This window comes from Acanthopagrus latus, chromosome 16, assembly GCF_904848185.1.
Source record: "Acanthopagrus latus isolate v.2019 chromosome 16, fAcaLat1.1, whole genome shotgun sequence".
Lineage (NCBI taxonomy): Eukaryota > Metazoa > Chordata > Actinopteri > Spariformes > Sparidae > Acanthopagrus > Acanthopagrus latus.
The window spans coordinates 4,233,481-4,255,165 of record NC_051054.1 but is presented as its reverse complement, the minus strand read 5'-3'; the positions used below and the strand labels follow the sequence as shown (position 1 = coordinate 4,255,165).

The window sequence follows — 21,685 nt, the reverse complement described above, 5'->3', positions numbered from 1 at the left end:
TAAACATGTTAAAATGGCCAAAAATAATGTAACCAACACCAAAGATTGGGGACCAGAGATTCAACACTAAAGTGAACTTTTAATTCCCAGAGTTTGGATTGATAAATATTTCTACTCTTCAATATTTTGTTTTGCCATTGCACAAAAACCTGTTCAGCGGAAGGAAAAAACAACGGGTGGACTCGAGGTGAGTTCATGTCATCTCATTGTGTGCACTCAGTCAAGTTAATGGAAACTGTGCACAACAATGTGTGAGGGAATAGTATCCATGTCATCCATGCTTATGGCCAGGGAGTCATTAGACATAAACACAGACAAGCACACATCACTTAGTTTTGGACAGGGAGTTATTACACCAACCACACACTGTCATGTTTACATCAGTTCAAATAGAAGAACTGACAACTGAGATTTACCAATGTGGTTTTATAAAGCCGATAAAAAAATGAATCAGATTTTGTGTCAACATCAGGCAAAGCTTTAATTCATAGTTATATGTAGTACGCAGCTGCAGGATAAGCCTTCGCTTCCTCATATATAGGTTATATCCTCTGGAAAAGATCACAAATCTGATTATGTCACGTATTGGTGGTAAAAATAGTATTGGAGAGAACCTGAGAAGACAGACAGAGAGCCAGAAAAAAAAGGAGGAGTGGGAAACTTTTTATTCACAGGCCAAACTTCTCAAATCCAAAATAGCAACTGCTGCTACTGGCAGATAATATGATGAAATGGTGAGCAGATGAGAGAGTAGATGACTTGATTTCTTTATTTTTTTGCAGCCAAAGCCCTATTCACCCACTACTACTATAACCGAGGGACCCTCCAGTAATTCTAAACATGGCAGAGGTCGCTGGTGATCTTAATTCTGTGCATGTCCCTGAGTCTCTGAGTAAAAGTTCCACCACATAAGCAGCCGTTACTCGATCTGAATGAGATGAAAACGTCTACTTGCGCTTGGAACACGTGCAGAAAGTGGGAAAATCAACTCTAAACTATATTATTAATGTGGCTACTGAAGAACAGATGCTCCACTGCTGAAATGTTAATGCTACATGGAGCCTTGACATCATAATCGGGGAATAATGTCAGTAAAGTCAAGTAACAATACAGATTTTGAGAATGCTCTGCAATAAACACAGACGTGCAGAGGTAACGTTCTAAACTGCGATACTTGTCATGTGTGAGTAGATCTCAAGTTAATGTATTTGTTGCATTTTGGTGACTTTTGGGTTAAACTTGTTGTTTTCTACATAAATGTGTCTTTACAGGGTGACAAACACACTTCAGTCAAAAGGTTTTCATGTCCAGCACTCTTGCTGGCACTGGTAGCCAGGACAAAGTTCCCACCCTGTGAGATACACCACCCATCACTCCACCCTGGGTCACTCGTAATTAAACCAGAGATCAGAGGGCTGAATAAAGCATGAGCTGTTCCAGCCCGGGAGGCTCAGGTATCACTCTATACAGGGGCCTAAGGAGACAAAGGGAGTCCCTTAGCCCCATACCATACGCAGGGAGGAGTGATACTGACGCAAACCTGAAAGGTAACTCCGTACATACAGTGACGCACCCCCAACCCTCCAAGCCCTAATCCACAGTCTCAACAGCCAGGGCAAAATGAGGAGGCACAAACCCCCTTGGACCTAATTAAGCTAAAGATATTGTCCCAAATGGGGACACTCAAAGAGCTGCGTTCAAAGCAGTAAAACACCGTGCAGCACCTACCCTTACACTGTTATTCATTTTTTAAATGAGTGCTGATCCAGCAAAATACTGGAACTACGAACCAGCCGACAGACACAAACACTGCATGGTTTGTATTAAACAGCGAGACTAAATGCACTGTAGTAATGTAGCCATTCTTCACTGAGAGCAGAGACGTGATTTCAAAGATGTGCATGAACATCACTAAACTAAAATAAACTGATAAAGAATGTTAAGTTATGCTAAAAAGTAATGTGAGTGGAGGAAGAAATGTTACAGGTCTTATGTTTACAATATTTTTTCACGTTTTTTGTCAGTAAATACCTCACATTTGAATTAAATTTTAATTACAAGAGAAGGGAGACAAAACTTTTACGTTTCTTCTAAGTGACTTTTTACATGCGTCTTTTAATTGACTGACATCTCATGTTGTCCACATTTGATCACAATAGAGCAGATCGCAACATTAGATCTGTTTTTGGAGTTAATATGGAATGATATGTCACGCTAACCGCACACTACGGAGACTGGGGTTTAAAGGCGGTCAGAACAACAAATATAAACATGTCCCGCTTCCTAACCTGACCTGATTGGTGTGTGTGTGTGTGTGTGTGTGTGTGTGTGTGTGTGTGTGTGTGTGTGTGCATCTAAACATAGTCAAAGATGCTCTATGCTCTTCTCCTTGTATACGTCTTGTGTTGTGTACAATCCGTCCTGGAAACAGTGAATGTTTTATATGAAAAGGTCACAACCAACAACACGCATTTCCCTCTGTGCTAGATGATGACACTGTTTACCAACAAACATATCAAAGATACAAGTTCAACTCAACTCTGTGGTTGCACAGAACCTATTTTAGGCTACTTATGTTGAAATGGGGTCAGCTGCACATTTGAGATCCTGAGTCTAAAACCTCCCCTCTGGTTGAATCTTCTCAGAGTGTCTCTGTTGGATCCAGTCCCAATCAGCTCAGAATGTGGAGCTCTGGATCTAACAAGTGCAGACAGACCGTATGCCTTCTTGTAATGATGCAAGAGGTACCAATGCAACATGGAAGTGGATGCAAATGTTGCTCACATGAACATATGTCCTCTGAAGGTGCAACTACAATAATTTCACTGGTTATTTCAATTTTACAGACAAATTTTGAGCAGAAGATTTGAATTTGATGTGCTTGTAGAAAAATAAATCTCCAGACCGCAAGCCGCTCTCTTATTGAGCAGTGTTTTGCCAACTTCCCAAAAGGTTCATAGTTTTGGCAGAGGAGAGTGTCAAGATTAATCCCACTCTAATTGCTGTGACTTGTCTGCGTTCTTCTTTGTCATAATTTCTGATATCATGCCATCAAAAACACAAAGACATGGATTACTTTCTCACTTCTAATCAACGATAGCGCGACAAACTTGGACGAGAACCGGATTTTCAGGCATCTCAGTTCACCTGAGTGCATGTGTCCTTACTCTCACCTCCCCGCACAAATCAAACTGAATAAGCAAACATTTGAGCTTTTTATCATATCACTCCAAATATGCCTGCCGTGCCCAACACTTCTGTTGAACTGTGATGGTGACAAAAAGCACACGTTGTGGATGACATCAACGGCCGGCACATTCAATGGTCCATATCTAAACCGCAGCCAAAAGGATTAACATGAACAGTCAACAAGGATAGGTGAGCAGTCAAGAGACGGTCACAGACAATTCATCCTGATCCGGACCATTTGATGTCAGTAGAGGGGATCAGAAACGCAGACACATATCTCCAGTTCTTGTCACCTCGTATCAATTCAGTTACCACTGGACTCACAGCTAAGCTGACGTTGACGCTCACCCTGCTCTCACCACCGGCGGCACGACTATCTCGCTGCTATCAGAGGGACTAAAGTGAAGTCCTTTGATTGCGTCGTCATCGCACAGCAAGTTTATCTACCCATGTTGCATCACTACTCAGCATTCACATGTACAGCTCACTGCCAAGAAAAGGGCCTCTCCTTTGGGAACAGAACTGCTGAGAGTAACGCGAGTTTCTCCCACAGAGTGAATCACAAAGCTTTGGACAGAGACTTGCATTATCTTCCTCTCTCAAACAGCTGACAGACTTGAACAGTGGGTTTTGTGGCAAAAAGCCAATCTTACCTCCCTTATTCTGTGAGACGAGCTAAAACCATGAGTAACTGTGAGAAAGTGAGGGGGGGGTAAAACTCCCAAATCATCCTTCTGTCTCTGTTTCATGTATGGAGACATGAAATCCCGTCCCAAAAGACAGATCACACATCACTTTAGAGAGGAACCAATAAATGATAAATCAGTTAGTTGTCAACTAGTCAACTGATACCCAACTATTTTGGTGATGGCTTATAGGTATTAGTAATTTTATATTTTTTAGGCCTGCATCCAAATATTTGAATCTTTGGTCATTGTTTTGTATTTTTGCTAAATGTAGGCTGTCAATGACAAAGTCCAATTGTTACCATAGCTTTTATTATGTCACAAAAGGTGCATACTGATACCAGCCGCTAAACCATATAGGAGAATGATGCAATGCTGTTTCGCTGTGAAGCTCCATAAATCTCTAATGTACTTCGAATCTTCACCCGACTTTTAATCGGCATGAGGATGAGTACACAATGATTGAACTTATCATTTAAACTGTCACTTTTTACGTTGGATTCAGACACAATTAAAAACACAAAAGGCACATCCCCAAGTTTTCCGCGCTTTACTTTGACGATCCAGATCCACACCACAAAATGAATAACTCAGCTTGCTTTACTCAAGTCACATACCCCATTAACAAAACAATAATGACTCAACAATTCTGGATAATGAAAAGATAAAAATGTGGCAGAATAGACAGGATACGTCAGCCTGACAGGCCGGCGTGCTGCTGTGGCTTTCACACAATCTTTCAATGGGGCCATCTTTCTAAAGTCTGAATGTGGAAGGTAATCTGACCACTGATGTTTATCTGATCAAGGATGGCAGTCCAGAATGGAAATCTCACTGCTCTGTGGCTGAACCAAGCAGTCAACAAACACATGAGCTTCACATCTAGCAATGAAATCACTACCAAATCGGATGATCTAACCAGGGCAAGATTATCACACTCCACAAAAATGTGAGTGTTGAGACTATGAGTCACAGTTTATTTCTTCAAGGCGATCAACCTGTCTGTGGCTGTGTGCTGAACATCTGTCTGTTAAAAATCAGATTTTTTTCAGATTTTAACCTAGCTTGAGACACATTTTGACAAACTTGCTAAGTCACTAAACTTAAATGCGAATGAATACACCCCCTTAAATCGAGCCTACATTACTAACGATGATATAACACAAGAGATGCGTGTGACAACGTGAAAATGACATGTCAGATTACGAGCTAGCTGGTAGCTATTCCACCATTTGAACCCCGGGTTGGGTTCATTATTCTTCCATGTAACCTTCATCTGTTAAAGTTAATCAGGTGAGTTGAGAGTCGTTAGCTACTTAATTAAAGCTAGCTGGCTAACCTCTTCTTTTAGCTCATTCAAGGAGGGCAGAGACAGACATTTTTCTAAACAAGCGTGATGGAAGGCAGACAGCCTCACGGCTCACATTTCTTATTTTTCTCTCATTCTGTTCTCTGGTCAGGTAAGCTAACCAACTGGGTCTTCTACAGGGAGCTAAGAGCTAACATAGCTGCGTGTGCCGCATCCGAAAACACAAGCTAGTGCCGCTTTAGCTCGGCGAGCTAACAAGCAGTTAACCGGGCACGCTAGTTAAGAAAAAAACACTCGTTACTCATTTTTCAACGTACCTGTGATCACCGCTGCGACCCAGAAGATGCCCTGTTGAAGCCGTCACCTATGTATCACGAACCGTGCAGTGCCAAAATAATTCAAATTCCAGAGAAAGAGTTGGGGGAGACGCTCACAGTCCAATCGCTTCAGCCACTGCTGCTGAATGGCTGCTGCTGCGGGACTCAACCAAACTTCCTCCTTAGCAACGGACCGCCTTCGTGCGATCTCATTGGCTGATCGGAGGTGATCGATAGGTGATGGTGCGACCTAGAAAACTTGATTTTCTTTATTTATTTTTTTACTGCATTTTTTTGTTTTTATTTATTTTTTTTGAGAGAGAGTAGAGATCTTTACATCTGTAGTGGAATGTAACCAAGTACTTTCTAGCTATTTATACTTGGGTATTTACACGTTACTTCTACTTCACTACATTATTGCATTTATTTACCTATTAATTATCAACATTGGTAATAAAATATGAAGTAGTATTATAGATTTAGCCACGCAAGAGTGTATAAAGCAATACAGCCCACGGTAATTCTCTCCAAGGAGCTGTTGTACTGTATTGTAATATATTGTTGTTGTTGTTGTTGTTGTTGTTGTTGTTGTTGTTGTTATATGTATTGATATAGCTTACTGTTAGCTTACTGTTAAAATGCAAAATCATACATGGTTCCCTCCAACTTTCTGTATGCAGATTATGAAAAATAGTCAGTAATCCAAGGATCCTACATATCTTAAGAGCATTTTTACCTCCCAAAATAATCAAGCTGCATAAACATTATTATATACTTTTAATTATCTTTAACTGTAGAAACATTTGGTGGGTCAATGCTATATTAGATTAATTGACATGATGTAAAAACACTTGGATACAACTTAAAAGTTCTGCATTTGATGAAGTATTATCACTTTATTGATTTCTTTTGTACAGCAAGTAGCATGTGACTTTTGTATTTGGTCGTCAGTGACAGTTTGCATCTATAATAAGTACAATTGTAAGATTAGATTGATCTTGACTTGATCACTGAATGTGTGTCGTGGAGTACAGGTATGATATTAAAGCTCAAGTTGAGTTCAGGTATCTATAATTTAAACTTCAGTGAATGTCCTTGGGTGCATTTCACCACCCGCCTCTGTCACCTGACTGATTCCTCATTATATATTCTCTGTCTGACTGGTATGCAAATATCTCCCTGTCAGTGAAACCACATAGTTAAATGCCCCATTTAGCAAACGTCTGACGCCATGCTGTATTGAAAAAACTAATATATTAGTATGTCTTATTTTCTTCTTTTCCAGCTTCTTCCATGCTCTCCTCCACCCCCTCCACCCCTGGTGATGAAACCTTGGCCCCTTTCAAAGGCCAGAAGTTTATCAGCATTAAGTCGCATTCCTTGCATAGCTACGGAGCCTACTAAGCTGCAGTGTGGCATGTCTTGTGGCCTGGAAGGTTGCAAAATCAACAGAGAAGAAAAACCCTTTGGTTAACAGAGTTGTCGAGCCTGTTATGCTGATTATTGTCATACCAAAGTGTTTCTCTGCACCGTGAACCAGCTAATATAAAGTGAACCTCTCTCTAAAAAACACACACACATTGTCATCCTTCTTTTCACTTTCTCAATTCTTTTATTCTTAATTATCTTGAACCCATTCTTCTTTATGACTCCTTCTTTTCACGACAGGCACTCATCCATCAATCTGTCAACGACAGAGTAATAAAACATAGATGTGAGCCTTTCACACATCTGTGAGGATATTCTGCCCCCTTGAGGTCACTAAATGTTACTGCAGTAACATGAGACCAGTGTTGAGTACAAGTAAAGCTACTGTGTTAAATAATGACTTTGGTGAAAACAAAAGCCACACATTTTAATAGTATTTGAGTAAAATTATCTCGTATTAAGTGTAATTAAGTATCAAAACTACAAGATAAATTAATTATATATCTGATGCAGCATACATTCTGCAAAGTAACTAAAGTTATCAAATAAATACACCAGTGTAAAAACTAAATGAAACAAAATGTAGTGAATTGTAGATATCGGGTAGCTAAAAATTCACTGAAACAAACACAAATACCTCAAAATTATACTTACTTGAGTATATTTACATTCAGTCTTACTGTGCTTAATTAAATCTTACTTATTAAGTCCATCTGCATATATCTCGTCATCTGTTCCTCATTTTATATCTGGTTTCATGACATAACCAGACTTCTTAGTGTTGGGAGAAGAAGCACACTACTCTGTTTGAGAACAAAGGTCCTGTATCTAAATTTTAGAGTAACAAAATATTCTCAAATCTTAGTAAAAGTACTGATAATATATATTAGTTTGTATGACTTGAATATACTTACTGAGGCATTTGTGTGTAAGCATCACTTAAAATGTAGCTGGTAAAGTATGGGATAATTTAAAGACTATATCTTTTGCTGGATAGCTTCATTGCAATACATCAGAATGTATTTATTGATTCTATTTTGTATTGATAACCTGATCCCCAGGGCTCAGGTCGGCAGGTACATTTTAAAGTTCAGTTTGATCCGTGGTTGGGAAGTTGGGCAAACTGTTCCAGTAAGGGGTCAGGAAAAGGGGAAGAGGCTCAAACGGCAGAAGGTGAGGGCTGGTAAATCATAAGCACACAAGACAATCTGGCAAAGAATGAAAAGGAGTGGCTGTTACGGGCTGATGGGGAAGTGGGAACAGGTGGAAGCCCACAGGTGGACTGAGAGGTCAGGTGATGGCAATGTCGGGAACAAAGGAGTCGACAGCAGGAAGGAGAGCAGAGATAGAAAAATGGGAACTGCTGAATCAGGTTGATGTTTAGGTCAATTCACCTGTAAGGACTGCGATTAATCGACGTCCCGCATAAAATAATAAATAACTAGAGCAATATTTCCTTTGTTACCACATTTTATTTTTCAAACAACATATAGAGTACTTTACACCAAAACCAAGCCAGTATCTGCTTCAAATATTTACATAAAACTTTGTAGAGAGACAGAAAAAGAAAACAAACATTCTTTGGGTCTGACCATGCAAAACAATAAATAATGTTCCTGACAGAGCTTTGCATGGTGCTTTCAAGACTGCTTTTCAGCAATTCAAAAAAAACAAAAAAAAAGCTGAGATTTTAGCTGGCTATACATAAAGCTGCCCTGGTCCACACCGTCATCAGACATGCCTCAGCCTAAAACTCGGCCTCACGACAAGCAGTGACTTTGACTCAGAGTAGGTCAGGTGCACCCTCAACGCATTTGCTACAGTACAGAATGCACCCTTTCAACGTTGTTTCGAGGCTCACTACTCCAGTTTTTAAGCAGATCGTTGACCAGGAAAGAGACAGAAAAATAAAAAGTGAGATGTGCAACAGTTTTCAGCGAAAAGCTTAGATTACGTAGAAGAACTGCAGCATCCTCGAGGGGATGAAGCACTGTACACTAAAAGCCTTCGATGAGGCCTTGTAACGTTTTCAGCGACGCTCTTGTCACCGAGACACGATGAGCAGGAGCTTGAAGTTGACATCACAGAAGAACAGTTCTCACTCCTTTCACCCCTCGGCGAGGCGTCAGACAGTGTGCAGATGTGATCCCCCCCCACCCACCCTCCACCCTCAGAGTCTTTCTGCAGGCCGGGTCCAGATCCTGCTCCTCTCCTCTCCCTTCCCTCTCCCTCGTCCCCGTCCACTGTGGCTCAGGTGATGATTTGTGGCTCCCAGGACTGGCTGGCCACCTGGGGGCGACACTGCGTGATGACCAGAGGGCCCGTCGGGGTCTGACTGTCCAGGCAGAGGCCGCTGACCATGTGCTGCAGAGCCGTGCCTTTAGGTTTCCACTTCTGCAGAGAGAGCGAGAGAAAAGGAACAACTTCATCTCTGTCATTTGAGTTTTGTAGAAAGCACAGATGTCCTTGCTCAGTCTCTGGGTTGTATTATTGGCTGCTCATAAATGATGTGTATCAGCACAGGAGGTTCATGTTAGCCGTGAGTAATGGACTGAGTCAGACCTGGATAACAGTAATCACATGAATGATTGACTTGCAGAACTCGCAGTGGAAAAATCGTAGTACGGCCAGCTGCAGAGCGCGGCAGCCCGCCGTCCCACATCACAAGGAACAATTTGTTTCAACTGATAAAATAAAAGCGCTTTACACCATTTGTTACGGAGTATTACTCATGTGCGGTTAAATACACAGTTAAGTACAATCTGACCTTCACCATCTCATGCTCCTTGATACTCCCAACCAGCGACATTTGAGGGTGGAAATATTGTTCTTTTACTCAGTTACACAGCTTCAGTTTTTAGTTACTTTCATTATCACGTTAATAAAGATTAAAGGATCATTTATTTATCATATGAAACCTGAAGTGAAGAGTCTAACAGCCTGAGGAATAAAGCTTCTCCATATTCTGGTGGCATGGCAGCGGATACATCTGCATCTTTTGCAGGATACATAACGACTTTACATTACTAGACACCTCTGCCGCTTTTCAGCAGCGTACAATGTTCTGAAGAAGGAGATTTAAATGTGCAGTTCATCAGGGGAGCCAGATTGCCTCCAGCTCTTACTTACAAACAAATCATGTCATCACTTTGTTTTTGCAGTCGACCAGATTTCTTCTATTCTCCTTAAATCTAATACTCTCTCATTAAAAGTTCCAGGACAAGTCCGACAAGAAACTTGAGACCGAAGTGAGCAGCTGGAGGAGAGTGTGATCCCCGTAAACAGGCTGTCTATAAATCTCCAGGTATAAGTGGTTCGTTTTTATTAGCTCAGTGATTAAACAGTTAGAGGCTGAACCGAGGAGACTGAGCACAGATATCTGGAGCCACATGGAGGCTTATCAAAGTCTAAAGGTGAACAGCCGGGTTAATCTTAAGATACCAGAGGAAGGAGAGTGTGTCTGTGTGCATGTGGGTGTGTCTCCTACTGTAAACATGAACTGTTAGGTGTGTATGCTGGTGTGTGTGTGCAACAAAAACAAGGAGGAAATTAAATGTCAGAGTCATAAACAGTTCAGGAACACTGATTAGTGATTTGCGATATGACCTTAATGCTTGTTGTGATAAAGTTGCTGATTTGAACTTTCCGAGAAAAGTTTCAAAGTCATGATATTTGGTTAATTCATGCCAAAGAACTCCCAAATATTTCATTTAATTTAGTTTTATTGGACGAGCTTCTAAAAGCGGCGTACGGAGCAGCATCGGGCATAATCTCCCCCGGTGAAACCCAAACTAATGAAATTCTTGCAGGATTACACGTCGAATTTATCTGTCTGAGAAAATGAAATTTCACATAAATCATTAAGGCTGAGAAAAGAGAAAACGCTGCAGAACCGTTCCAGGCTGCTTTCATGCAGGACCGATCAGGGAAAAGCCTCTGTCATCACTCTGATGGATGACACGACTGAAACACATCCAACAGCTCGTTCCTTGTTTCTCCAGGAGTTAATCTTTTTAAGAACTCTTTCGTTTAGAGAGCAAAATCCAAAACACAAGGACTTCTTTTTTTCTTCTTCCCCTTTCATAGGGGGATTAAACACAAGAGGCCAAAAGTCTCCCACTGCAAAAAAAAAACAAAAAAAAACTGGTTGCTTATTGATGGGCAACCTCCCAAAAAAAATCTCAGCGGAGAGATGAGAGGACGACCTGGCAGGAGTCCCTCACACTCACACACATGGTTTGAGTAAATGACTCCCTTTTCCGATGTCATTAATCAACCTTGGAGCCGGCGCGGGTCCACATGGGATTGGAGTGTTCGACATTCACGGAGAGGGGAGATCGAGGAAGGAACAGGGTGGGGTCTGGAGTTATGTGAGCGCTTGTTCTACTGCAGCTATAAAGTCAGCAGCTCGACCTTTGGCGTGAGCAGCATCAGCGCTGTGAGGACGCTCAGGATGGTTCGAGCCTCCTGGCATCATCGGCAGGAGGGCTGCTGAGCATCTGTCCTTGAAGCATCACTTATCTCCACATCTTTCATGTCTGGGTTCAACGCTGTGAGTGACACATCAAGGACAAACGGGGAAAAACCGTTTGGAAAAACTAAGACCTGCTCTTAAATTGACTGAGCGTGCGGGATTAAAGCAAATTCCACTTTCTTTTGTTAACCCTTAGTTAACTCACGGAGTGGCTTGTTTTTCGGGCTCACTTTACACATTATAGACCTTTAAAATCTTCAAAATGTAACTGCACTGAGCTGAAAGGCCTGGATTCGAAAGGCTGACTGTGTTTCTTCTTACCTGTCTGGGCTCTTTTGCATTACAGGGCTCCATCTTGACTTTCGACCCCGCTGTGAAGGCTGAAATGGCCAGGCAGAGGTCCTGCTGCCGGATCAATGGCTCAATAAGTTCCCATCTCTGAAAAAAACACAGAAAAAACTCAGTGAAGGGCACGGAGTCAAAAGTACATTAAAAAAAAGTATTATCTGCAAAATGTACTTTATAGAAAGTATTGATGTTGCAGTAAATGTCCTCTGCCAGTGTTTCACTTATATCTGATGTTTACTGCTGTAAGGTTGAACTCATTTGTACAACTTGTGGTTTCACGATCATCACATGTTCGTAGCGTCTCTGTCCTGTGAGAAATACGACGACGGTGTCAGAAACACAGCCTGTCTTCAGCTTTGTGACGATGCATTTTCCAGCTAATCCAAAGAGATTTACTTCTAAATAGTTTATTGAGCTTCAGAAGGAGAATTTAGTCAAACTATAAAGACTTTTCCCAACCTATAGAGGAATACCTCATCCTTTAATTTATCACAAACATTTAAAATCACTACATTTGGACCCTAACCCTTTCTCTTTTTTGTAACTACATTCCCAATAAATCTTGAAGTGTTTCCAGCTAAATGTAACTCAACTGTGCACAAAACATGACATTTTTTTCCATGGCTGTTTTAAAGAGATGCCGCCTGGAATCAAAGTCTTCTTCACACTCATTAGCGTGAAGCTCATTTCAGCGTCAGCATCGCACTCTCATCCTAAACCTTTTCTGTTTGACTTGCCCTCCTCCCTCTGAACCCCAGGCTTCAGTCTACAAACATCACACGTTATAATAGTCGTGATGTCCAGCAGAGTCAGCGGGCTGCGTGATTAACGCGATGGTACAATCTTAACGGTGACTAATGTTGACTAATGCGAGTAAACTTTAATTAGGCTTTGACATGAAGTCCCTGATGTGATGTGTTCATCAGCTGTGCAGCCCAGCAACAGTGAGACACGTTTATCATCCAGGCACCAGAGTGTCTGGTTTTTTTTGCTGGTTTAAATGTTTTAATGCTATTTTTTGATTCAATCTTATTATATTAAGCAAACATCCAATATATTTTGGGGCTCCTTTCACAGAATCTGAGGTTTTCTGTCGTCCCTGTGCCTTCTATAAACTCTAATCAGTGCAATAATTGAATAATAAGCCCTGACATCAAAATCATCAGGCCGTATTCCTGCACAGTTTCACATTTTCTCAGACTTTTAAATGTCAGAAGCACAGTCTCCCCCCAGCGGCACAGTCCTGACCTGCGACTGCAGCCTGTTGGCGCCGATGCCCCTGCACTCCGCCAGGCCGAGGCCGTCTGTCCCACGGGCCTCCAAACACAACCCGCCTTGTCTCAGCACACTGGACACCGCTTCCTGCTCCGGGACCCTGAGGGAGCCATTGAACGAGAGGAGGAGAGCAGCCAATGAGAGGTCTTATTACAACAATGAAGAACAGATGGATCGAATTGACTCGTTGCCCTGTTGAGTAAATGAATCGCACCACAAGTAATGAGCCCTGTGACAAGACGTGCTTACGAAAATATACAATTATAATTCGAGAGACCGCAGTTATTTGGCTGTGTGACGTGGAGCAGATAGCAGCAGGGAGGAGGCAGCTGTGCATCGATAACCCCCTCAGAGATTCCCATAAAAATCTGATATATTTAGATCATCAGCTCTGAACTTTGGGGTCATTACACCCCAAGGAGTTGCAAGATGATTTCTGATTTAAATGCTTGGGGAAAATATGTTCCTGCAGTTATTATTGTGTCATTTTCTTTCCTCTAAATGTTTCTTTCCTCATTTCTTAACCTCCTCAAATCATCAGACTTTTTAAAAAGTTTTCCCATTTGTCTGTTTTTCATGGTGTTTGGGTGCAAACTTTCACAACAGATATAATTTATTATTCGAAGTATTTCTTATATATCCTAAAATATGTCTGCAGGGGATCGTCTCGCCTCCGAGCAACAAGCCCTGTCAGATGGAAAGAATCAACAGCGAGTGACAGTGATTGAGTGTCGCACCTCAGCTCAGGATAGACGTTCTCCATGTACCAGCGGAAAGGCTTGCAGTTCAGCTTCCGCCGCAGCGTGACACGGTCTGCAATGCTACGAGAAGAAAAAACACAAGAGCATGTTGAGACAAGCAGAGAGAGAGAGAGAGAGAGAGGAAAGTGGAAAGAGAGGAATGGAGGATGTGAGAGAGAAATATATTAAAAGCTGAGCATCCTGCTGATGACTCAACGCTGAGCTGATGAGGGTTTTATTAAAAGTGTTGAAGCAGCAATAACTCTTTTCTGCTAATACCGGAGAGGTACAGGCATAATCTGACGGTGGAATATTTTATCCGAGATGCACAAGAAAAATTTGAGAGCAGATACAATCGAACATAACCGGAGCTACATCCGAGCTGCTGTCTGTTTATGAGATAACAGAGGAAGGCGACAGTTTAATGGACAGACCTGCCAAAGGCCTTGCCCTGGGCCGACGGCCTCGCCGAGTAGTAGTACTGCTTGTACTCGTCCATCCACACCTCAGCAGCCCGTCGAGTGTTCCTGCACAGAGACACACACACACACACACACACACACACACACACACACCTGCTCAGACACAGTAATGACAGTGCTGCTGGCATTCCTGCAGGCGGCTCTAATGACAGTGTGATACAGAGGAGGCTTCAGACATCAACAAAAACATCTCCATCAGGCATTTCTTCCCCCTTAAATTGTAGGTGCAGCTGCAAGCGTGGGCATTCAGGCATCCGACTTCTGCAGACGAGATATTTATGTCCAGCTGGTGATGAAACAGCACATGAAGACAGCATAAAGCTGGTAATTCAAGCAACTGTCAACCTGTTTTGCACTATTTTTATTAAAACTATATTTTCTGCAGAATACAGAAATGTAACTGTATTCGCTCTGAGTTCTATTCTTGTTGCCTGTTGGGTAGAAACAATAATGCCTTGCATACTAACGACTGGCTGCAATTAAAAATCATTTTAATGTTTTGGTGGGGAGGAAATTGCAGCCGCAGAAACAACTTCAAAGTAATTACAGCACCAAAAAACTATAAAGTTATAAAATTCAGTAGAGTTTTTGTTGCTGAACCAGGTTTTGTCCACACATATTTTGTAAAATGAACATTTCCCTCTGCATTCTGGCCTCTCATTCTCACTAAAACAGAATTGTGATGGAAAAATACCTATTTAGAAATGATCCATATACATATATTGTGTCATGCAGCCTGGAAAAAATAGTCCAGGCTCAAGAGAAAGGCTCCATCTTTTGTCAATATTTACACCCATCGAAACAACTGTTTAAAGATGTGGACTGAGAGGTTACATGAGAGGTTACAAAGATTACGTTACATGATGTCTGGGTGAAGATGCTCTGCAAACGTTTTCCTCATCCCTCACCTGAGTCAAACCAAAGTGTGAAGTTTTCCTGCTAAAGCTCTTAACTTCACGCTGACCCGCGCTGCTGAATCATGTGACACTTAAGATTTTCAAGCGGACTAAAAGATTAACCTTCCTGGCAGTTAGTAAATTGTGTTTTTTTTTTTTTTTGTGGGTGTAATAACACGGTGCAGCAGACAGGATGTCAGCTTTTTTTTTTTTTCCCTCGAGCAGATCAACCCACTCACTTGATGTAGGTGAGAGCGTTGCCTTCTGGGAAGTCGTACGGGTGCCGTTTCCTGAACACGTGACCCACGCGGCTGCAGGGAAGAATCTCCAGGCTTCCTCCGCACATCCACACCCTGAAGGAGAGCTCTGCAGGAGGACAGAGAGACACAGAGGAGGAGGTCACGTCGAGTTCGTCTCCGTGTCTGTCTACCAATGACTCGGCCTGATCTCCATCATCTCAATACGGGTCTGATCGTTCACCTGCTACATTTGTCCTGCAGCAGATGGCCGCAAGCTGTAAATCAGCAGTATGAAGCTGTTGTAGCCGATAATTTAATGCTCTGCTGCCTTGCAGATTCCAAGGACACATTCGGCACGACAGACGGCTGAGCCTCTGCAGCATCCAGAAGCATCTGCAGGTACCCGGTGCCAGGAAGGTCCCAACAAGACTGAATACACGAGATTCAGCCATCAAAATGTCCAGTTTCGTATGATTTATTCATCGTTATTCATGCGTTTCGTTTCAGGACAATGACATCACTGACAACAACAGTTATTTTCCAACAAAACAGAGCAGTCAGATTGATACCTATTAGTCTGAGAGTAGCTGACGGCTCAATGGGGCTTCAGCTGATCGACCAAATGGTGTGAAAAGTGTCACGGGAGGACAGAGAGGGTGTAAATCCAGTGTGCCTCACTGATTTCCCTTCCCTAAATTTGGAGAAGGCTGCATGCAGTGATTTGGTGCAATATTCTGTGTAATAATCTCTTGCTCACAAAATGCAAACACCATTTAGAAATTAAAGTTAAAGTTGTCGGTAGAGGCTAGTGTACTTAGTCTCTAAAGACGTTCTGATGCCTGCAGAGGATGATTCATAGAAAATTACTCTGATTGGAGTAAAAGTTCATAATCATCACCGAGCTCACCAAAGTTCTCCCCTCCCCAGATGTCCATGTGGGTGTCGTACTGGCCCAGGTGGTTGAACCAGCTCTTGTCCATGACGAAAATCCCTCCGGCGATGACGGGAGTCCTGCAGAATCAGGAGGAAAGGAGCCATTTAATTAAATTTACTCACATGCTTATTCGCAGAGACTTGATAACAGGCTCTCAAACTCTTATCAGATTAAACACATACGTTTTTAAATGCAGCTGAAGCAGTTTGAAAGATGGCATGATGATTATTATTTCTGCTTCTGCAGATAAGACCATCCCCCTTTAACTTAGCTTGTATTTTAAATCAATTAATCAAAAACTGAAGTTACAATGGCTAGAATGGTTAGAAAGAGCAAATCAAGAAGAAGTGACTTGCAATAGAATAGAATAAAATGTAGAATTACGTAGCCTTCAGACTTGATGATAAAAAACAACAGATAAAATAGCAGCAGGGTCATAAACATTTTAAACAGCAGGATTTAACAGTGACAAACTGTATGAATCCATGTTTTAATCTGAGTTTATAAACATAAAATCCAGACAGTAACACAGAATAAAGGCGAGTACGCCCTTTTTGTAACTACATAGTTATTTACATAGTTCAGTGAGATACGCGGGGGGGCGACTCTATAGGGATCAGAGCTCCGGGCAAAGTGTGTGTTAACTGTTTTTGCACTAATTTAATAACCACTAAAGTGAATTATCGGCAAATTAAATAAAGGCCTCGAGGTGGTGATTTGGTTTATTACCAAATCTAAAGGTTTTATAGAGGCTCATTGTGTCTAAATCTAGTTTTTATTAGCTTAATATTTCAGTTTGGTGCCGAGACGCTGTGAACTAATTTGTATTTAATCACTTAACCGCTCTGGAAACTGGGAACCAAGTAGTGTTTTAGTACTGAGCAAAGGACGAAGGGCACAAAGAGCAACAAAATCAGCTGAGGAGAAAGTTGTGGTAAAGGTTTTGCATTGTTGAACAAGAAGTAATCCTGTTACTAACTTTGGTGCAGGTTTAATTTAATATTTTTATGGTCTAGGATCTCTGTAGCAAGACTAATTTCCTCTTTGTCCCCTCAGCATGACACCCTCTTTGATTTAGTATATCTATAACATGTCATACATTAACATAAATCTAAGTTTATGATGAATACTTCAGATTTGTATTCAACACTTTGGTCCGAAGGATCCCGACACTGTAAAGGAAGAGGAAGTCTGTGCTGTCGGCTCACCTGATTGGCTGCGTGGGGTCGCTCCTCGCCATTTTCTGCTCGATGGGAATCTGTTCCCATTTGAAGTGGAGGCTCCAGTCAAAACCTGAGGAGAAACAGAGCAAAACAGAGAACAACATGTTAAATCCGGCAGGTTAATCTACAAGCGCTTCGTCTAGACATCAGTTCTTAAGCAGCCAAGGAGACAGATAACAGAAATCCTGCTGAGTTTTGCTTTCCATGATGTCAAATCCTTTGCAAAAGAATTCAAAAGCTGTTGAATAAAAAAAAGTCTTCAAATCTTCACACGCTCCGCTCCCAGATTGACTTTAATCCATTTAGGAATCACGAGGTTCGACTTGATCTGGCAGGGATGGTGATGTAATATAACAAGGGCTTTATGAAACAGGGGGTTTTCCAGCTGTGTGTTGTCAGCTGTTACTGAGCATGGTGTGTGTGTGTGTGTGTGTGTGTGTGTGTGTGTGTGTGTGTGTGTGTGTGTGTGTGTGTGTGTGTCTGACCTCCTCTCAAGTCGGCCGAGGCGGCCAAGTAAGCAAAGTTGTCCAGGCTGATGACGTCAATGATGGGGCTGACCACTCGCGTATGATCCTGTACGGGAAGGAGAGGGACAGACGAGCACGTTAGACATGATTGAACATTTCATATTTAAACTGCTGGATATGTTTTAATCCATAACGTTTAAGCCGCAGAGGTGGAACGATTACCAACATCGGTCACGATTATCCCTGACAGCAGATCCAGCTACAGTAATTATCTTTATATTAAGCAGATTATCAGTGAAATAGCTCGACAGCTATCTGAATAATTAGGATGGGGTTTTTAATAACAGATTGCAGATCAGGGATTTCCGGCACGACTTTAATTAATAAAAGGTGCGTGCAGAGGAGAAATGCGTCTTAAGAGGTCAGAACTCTTCCATCGAGAGGAATGATGAGACTAATCCTGCTGCAAGACGTTTCAGTGAAGTGAAATATCACAGTTCATCTAAGTGTCTTAGAGGCACGTATGTGATTAAAGTCCGGCGAAAGAGGTGACACGTTGACTGCATTTTGGCTTTTCTTATAAAACGTCTTGAATACCAATCAGTGAAAATCTAATCTGGCCGTCAGATTCGGCCTTTCAAATGTATTTTCTGGTTCCATTTTATTCGGAGGAGGGCAGAGATCTCCAAAACTCATCAACTCACACCCAAAACAGTCTAGATGGATAAATGGCACTGCAGGTAAGAGGCACCAGCTCTCCTCCCTCTTTGTAATGGACTGGAAAAGAAAAAAAAAGGTACGATCAAAGCCGACTTTTAATGCTTTGAGTCTTTGTGTTTTGCAGAGCTCGTTCTTCTGGAGTTCATTACGAATTCATGACAAATCAACTCTGAACTCCCTCCTGCTGCACAAGTGACATGAACCAGAAAGTAAACACAGCAGAGAACTGTTGATGGCTGATGGTGTGTGTGTGTGTGTGTGTGTGTGTGTGTGTGTGTGTGTGTGTGTGTGTGTGCGCGCCAACGCTGCCGTCTGCCCATAAGGCATCCTCATATATATGTATGTGTGTGTTGGTGTGCTGTAGTCGAGCAGCTTAACACGGGGACGATCCGAATGTCTGTTTCCAATTAGAGCCGTCGCTCATTTTGCACAGAGACTGAACCCCTGGTGAACTTTGTGTTGGTTGCAGTAAAGCGTGCGGGGGAAGAGCGAGTGTGAACTGCCACTCTGCCAGAGAGCAATCTGGAAAGTGATGCTCTCGACAGCTTTAAGCAATAGACATTTATCGGGCTTTTAATGAGCTTCTGTGATTCGGTAATGCATGAAGAGGCCGCACGTCCAAAATGGATGTCCTCGATGATCTCTCCTCGTTCTCTGATTGAATTTGTGTCACAGTGCTGAGATCGTGACGCTCGTCACATCTGGGCTGCTTCGAGCGGAGCTGAAAAAGGAGTTGACCCTTATTCTTTTCTCTTTTTTTTTTTTGCATTTTCAACTGACAATTTGTGGAGAAGTGAAATGATTTACACGATGAGGTGAAAAGCTTTATAATCCACAACCAGGAAATGTGTTCTGTGCACACAGAATCTCTGTTCTTCTGCTTCAACAGGCAGTAATGTCACATCAATGTCTGAGCGCATATATGCACTGGCATTATTACAGCTTTGACACATGTACATTGTAATAAGCCTTTGATTTTTCTGCCACTTGGTGAATTATTGCACTAAAATTGCACTTCTACTCCTGACCTGACAGATTTGACTGTATTTATGCAATATAATGATGTTTTGCTGTAATTAAAACTACCAACCTGTATATAAAGTACTCACATTTACCTCCACTAATGATCTGAATACTTAATACTTCTTCCAACACTGGCTCTCTAACTGCTGCAATATTTGCTTCTTGTTCTTCTGGGGTTTTTTTTTTTTTCCGCTGAATTTCCAGCTAATGCCAGTGTAAAAAAACATTTTTCTGAACCACCGGAGACTCTTTCTTCACTTCTGAGAGGCGCCTCCTGGCTAAAATGCTAATTGTGTCAGATCTATTAGACAAATGGTTCCCAGTCGGCTCCCGGGGTAATTATGAGGGGGCAGCAGGATTGATTCGCAGGACAAGAAAGAGGAATAAAAAAAGAGCTGAAACGTATCTGCATTTTCCTTTGAATTACTAGATAAAAGCTCTTTACTTGTACTTCATTTCTTATTAAATTCAAGCACTTTCTTTTAATGTTCTTAATAAATGAAAAACTGCCATTTAGTTGCATTAAAGAACAGACTGAGCAGCGAATCCTCTATCAGTATTCCTGCTCTCAGAGGCCCCAGTGAACCCACGGCCGCGGTCTCACGAAGACTCATGAATCTGGACTGAGGAGCTGGTGAATTATCGCTGAGCCCGGCGCTCTCATGAATGCCAGACTAAAAGATTGTAATGCAAGCTGGATGAGTCACAGCTGCCCAGAGACGAGGATGAGTGTACGGAAACACCAACACGATGTGCACACACTCACAGTGTGTAAGAGTCTGCTGAATAAAACATGGAGGGGTTTTGTACGGCGCAGACATCTGAATATGTGGTTTGAAGATGAGTTTTTCGTCGCATGCAGAGTTTTTGAATTTAGTTTTGGGTCGATGTCTGGCATACTTTCTGAAAGAAGTGCAGACGTCTGGCCTTCGGCAAAAAACAGCTCATTTTTATACAGTAAGAAATACTTCAGCATATTTTTTTTTTAGGTGCAGGAATCGATTATTTTAACCCAGTATAAACACTTTAATCTGGGGGAGACTCACCGATGAATGAACAGCTAACTCGCTAATGGCAGCTGAGGTTAGCAGCAGATAACAGTTATCCTGGTTTAATGTTGCTGCTTATTTGTTTGGCATGTGAGTTCAACAGGTGGCCAGTTCTTACACGTTTGCAGGCTAGCCGTTTCCCTCTATTTCCAGTCTTTATGCTAAGCTAACCGAAACCGACTGCTAGTTTCAGCGACATATTTACAGTACAGACTTGAGAGTCTCATTTAAGTCTCTGTAGGAAAAAGAATAAAATGCCGACTTATTCTTTTAATTAAAAGGTAGTATATCCTAGTGTGTTGGCAGCGCTGGAGAAGCACTGGAGCTGTTAAAAGCAGAGGAGGAAGTGGAGGAGAAGTCGATAAAATAGCCGAATGTCTGTGAATTGAGTGCCATTATAGTAGAGTCTGGAATAAATAGCTCAGTGAATTGAGACAGCTGAGACAAGAAATGGATGAAGACACGAGGCGCGCTGGAAGCAGCTCAGTGTCGGATTTTCGCGGGAGCACACATGAGAGCAGAAGTAATTACTGTGGAAAAATGTGAAGTGAAACAGCTCCCGCTGCAGAGCAAGAAGGACTGTGGGTCTGCGATGGGGGATGGCAGAGGATGTGCAGTGCTGGTTGGAGCCCAGTCGCAGGTTAGTGATGTCAGGGGAGAGAAGAGACTGCCAGCAAACAGACAATTGCTCAAAATCCCAGACACTCATGTCTCTGTAAAACTGTGTTCATCCCTTTTTTTCTAAAAGATGTGTTTACATGCTGCGCACGCTTCGCTCGCATGAATTGTGAAACTGATGCAGAAGCAGCGAGGGCTCACGGCCAAAATGCCCTTGAAGGTTCACATGAAAATACCAGCGAAATTAAAAATGAGCAAGCGGAGAGCG

At 42.0% G+C, this 21,685-nt stretch overlaps 2 protein-coding genes and 1 long non-coding RNA gene across 6 annotated transcripts in view; 1 reads left to right on the top strand and 2 right to left on the bottom strand.

Annotated features, from left to right (window-relative positions):
- Window positions 1–5,673, bottom strand: part of numb (NUMB endocytic adaptor protein) — a 41,626-nt gene extending 35,953 nt beyond the window's left edge. Inside the window, exon 1 of one of the 4 annotated variants that reach the window (XM_037071615.1) lies at window positions 5,502–5,673. The gene's annotated coding sequence lies outside the window, so the exon portion shown is untranslated. The remainder of the gene's footprint in view (window positions 1–5,501) is intronic. The other 3 variants (XM_037071616.1, XM_037071613.1, XM_037071614.1) reach the window with 3 other exon arrangements.
- LOC119004583 lies at window positions 5,208–7,073 on the top strand. The gene is made up of 2 exons (XR_005070254.1): window positions 5,208–5,335; window positions 6,787–7,073. It is a non-coding gene; the product is annotated as an uncharacterized LOC119004583 (long non-coding RNA).
- Window positions 7,074–8,381: 1,308 nt separating this feature from the next.
- The window catches only part of galnt16 (UDP-N-acetyl-alpha-D-galactosamine:polypeptide N-acetylgalactosaminyltransferase 16), a 33,757-nt gene continuing 20,453 nt past the window's right edge, over window positions 8,382–21,685 (bottom strand). Inside the window, exons 7-15 of the mRNA XM_037072712.1 lie at window positions 18,026–18,113; window positions 17,526–17,610; window positions 16,291–16,394; window positions 15,384–15,510; window positions 14,201–14,293; window positions 13,764–13,847; window positions 13,000–13,126; window positions 11,725–11,841; window positions 8,382–9,323 (exon numbers count right to left, since the gene is read on the bottom strand). Of these exons, the coding sequence (XP_036928607.1) occupies window positions 9,180–9,323; window positions 11,725–11,841; window positions 13,000–13,126; window positions 13,764–13,847; window positions 14,201–14,293; window positions 15,384–15,510; window positions 16,291–16,394; window positions 17,526–17,610; window positions 18,026–18,113 (969 nt within the window). The 3' untranslated portion in view covers window positions 8,382–9,179. The remainder of the gene's footprint in view (window positions 9,324–11,724; window positions 11,842–12,999; window positions 13,127–13,763; window positions 13,848–14,200; window positions 14,294–15,383; window positions 15,511–16,290; window positions 16,395–17,525; window positions 17,611–18,025; window positions 18,114–21,685) is intronic.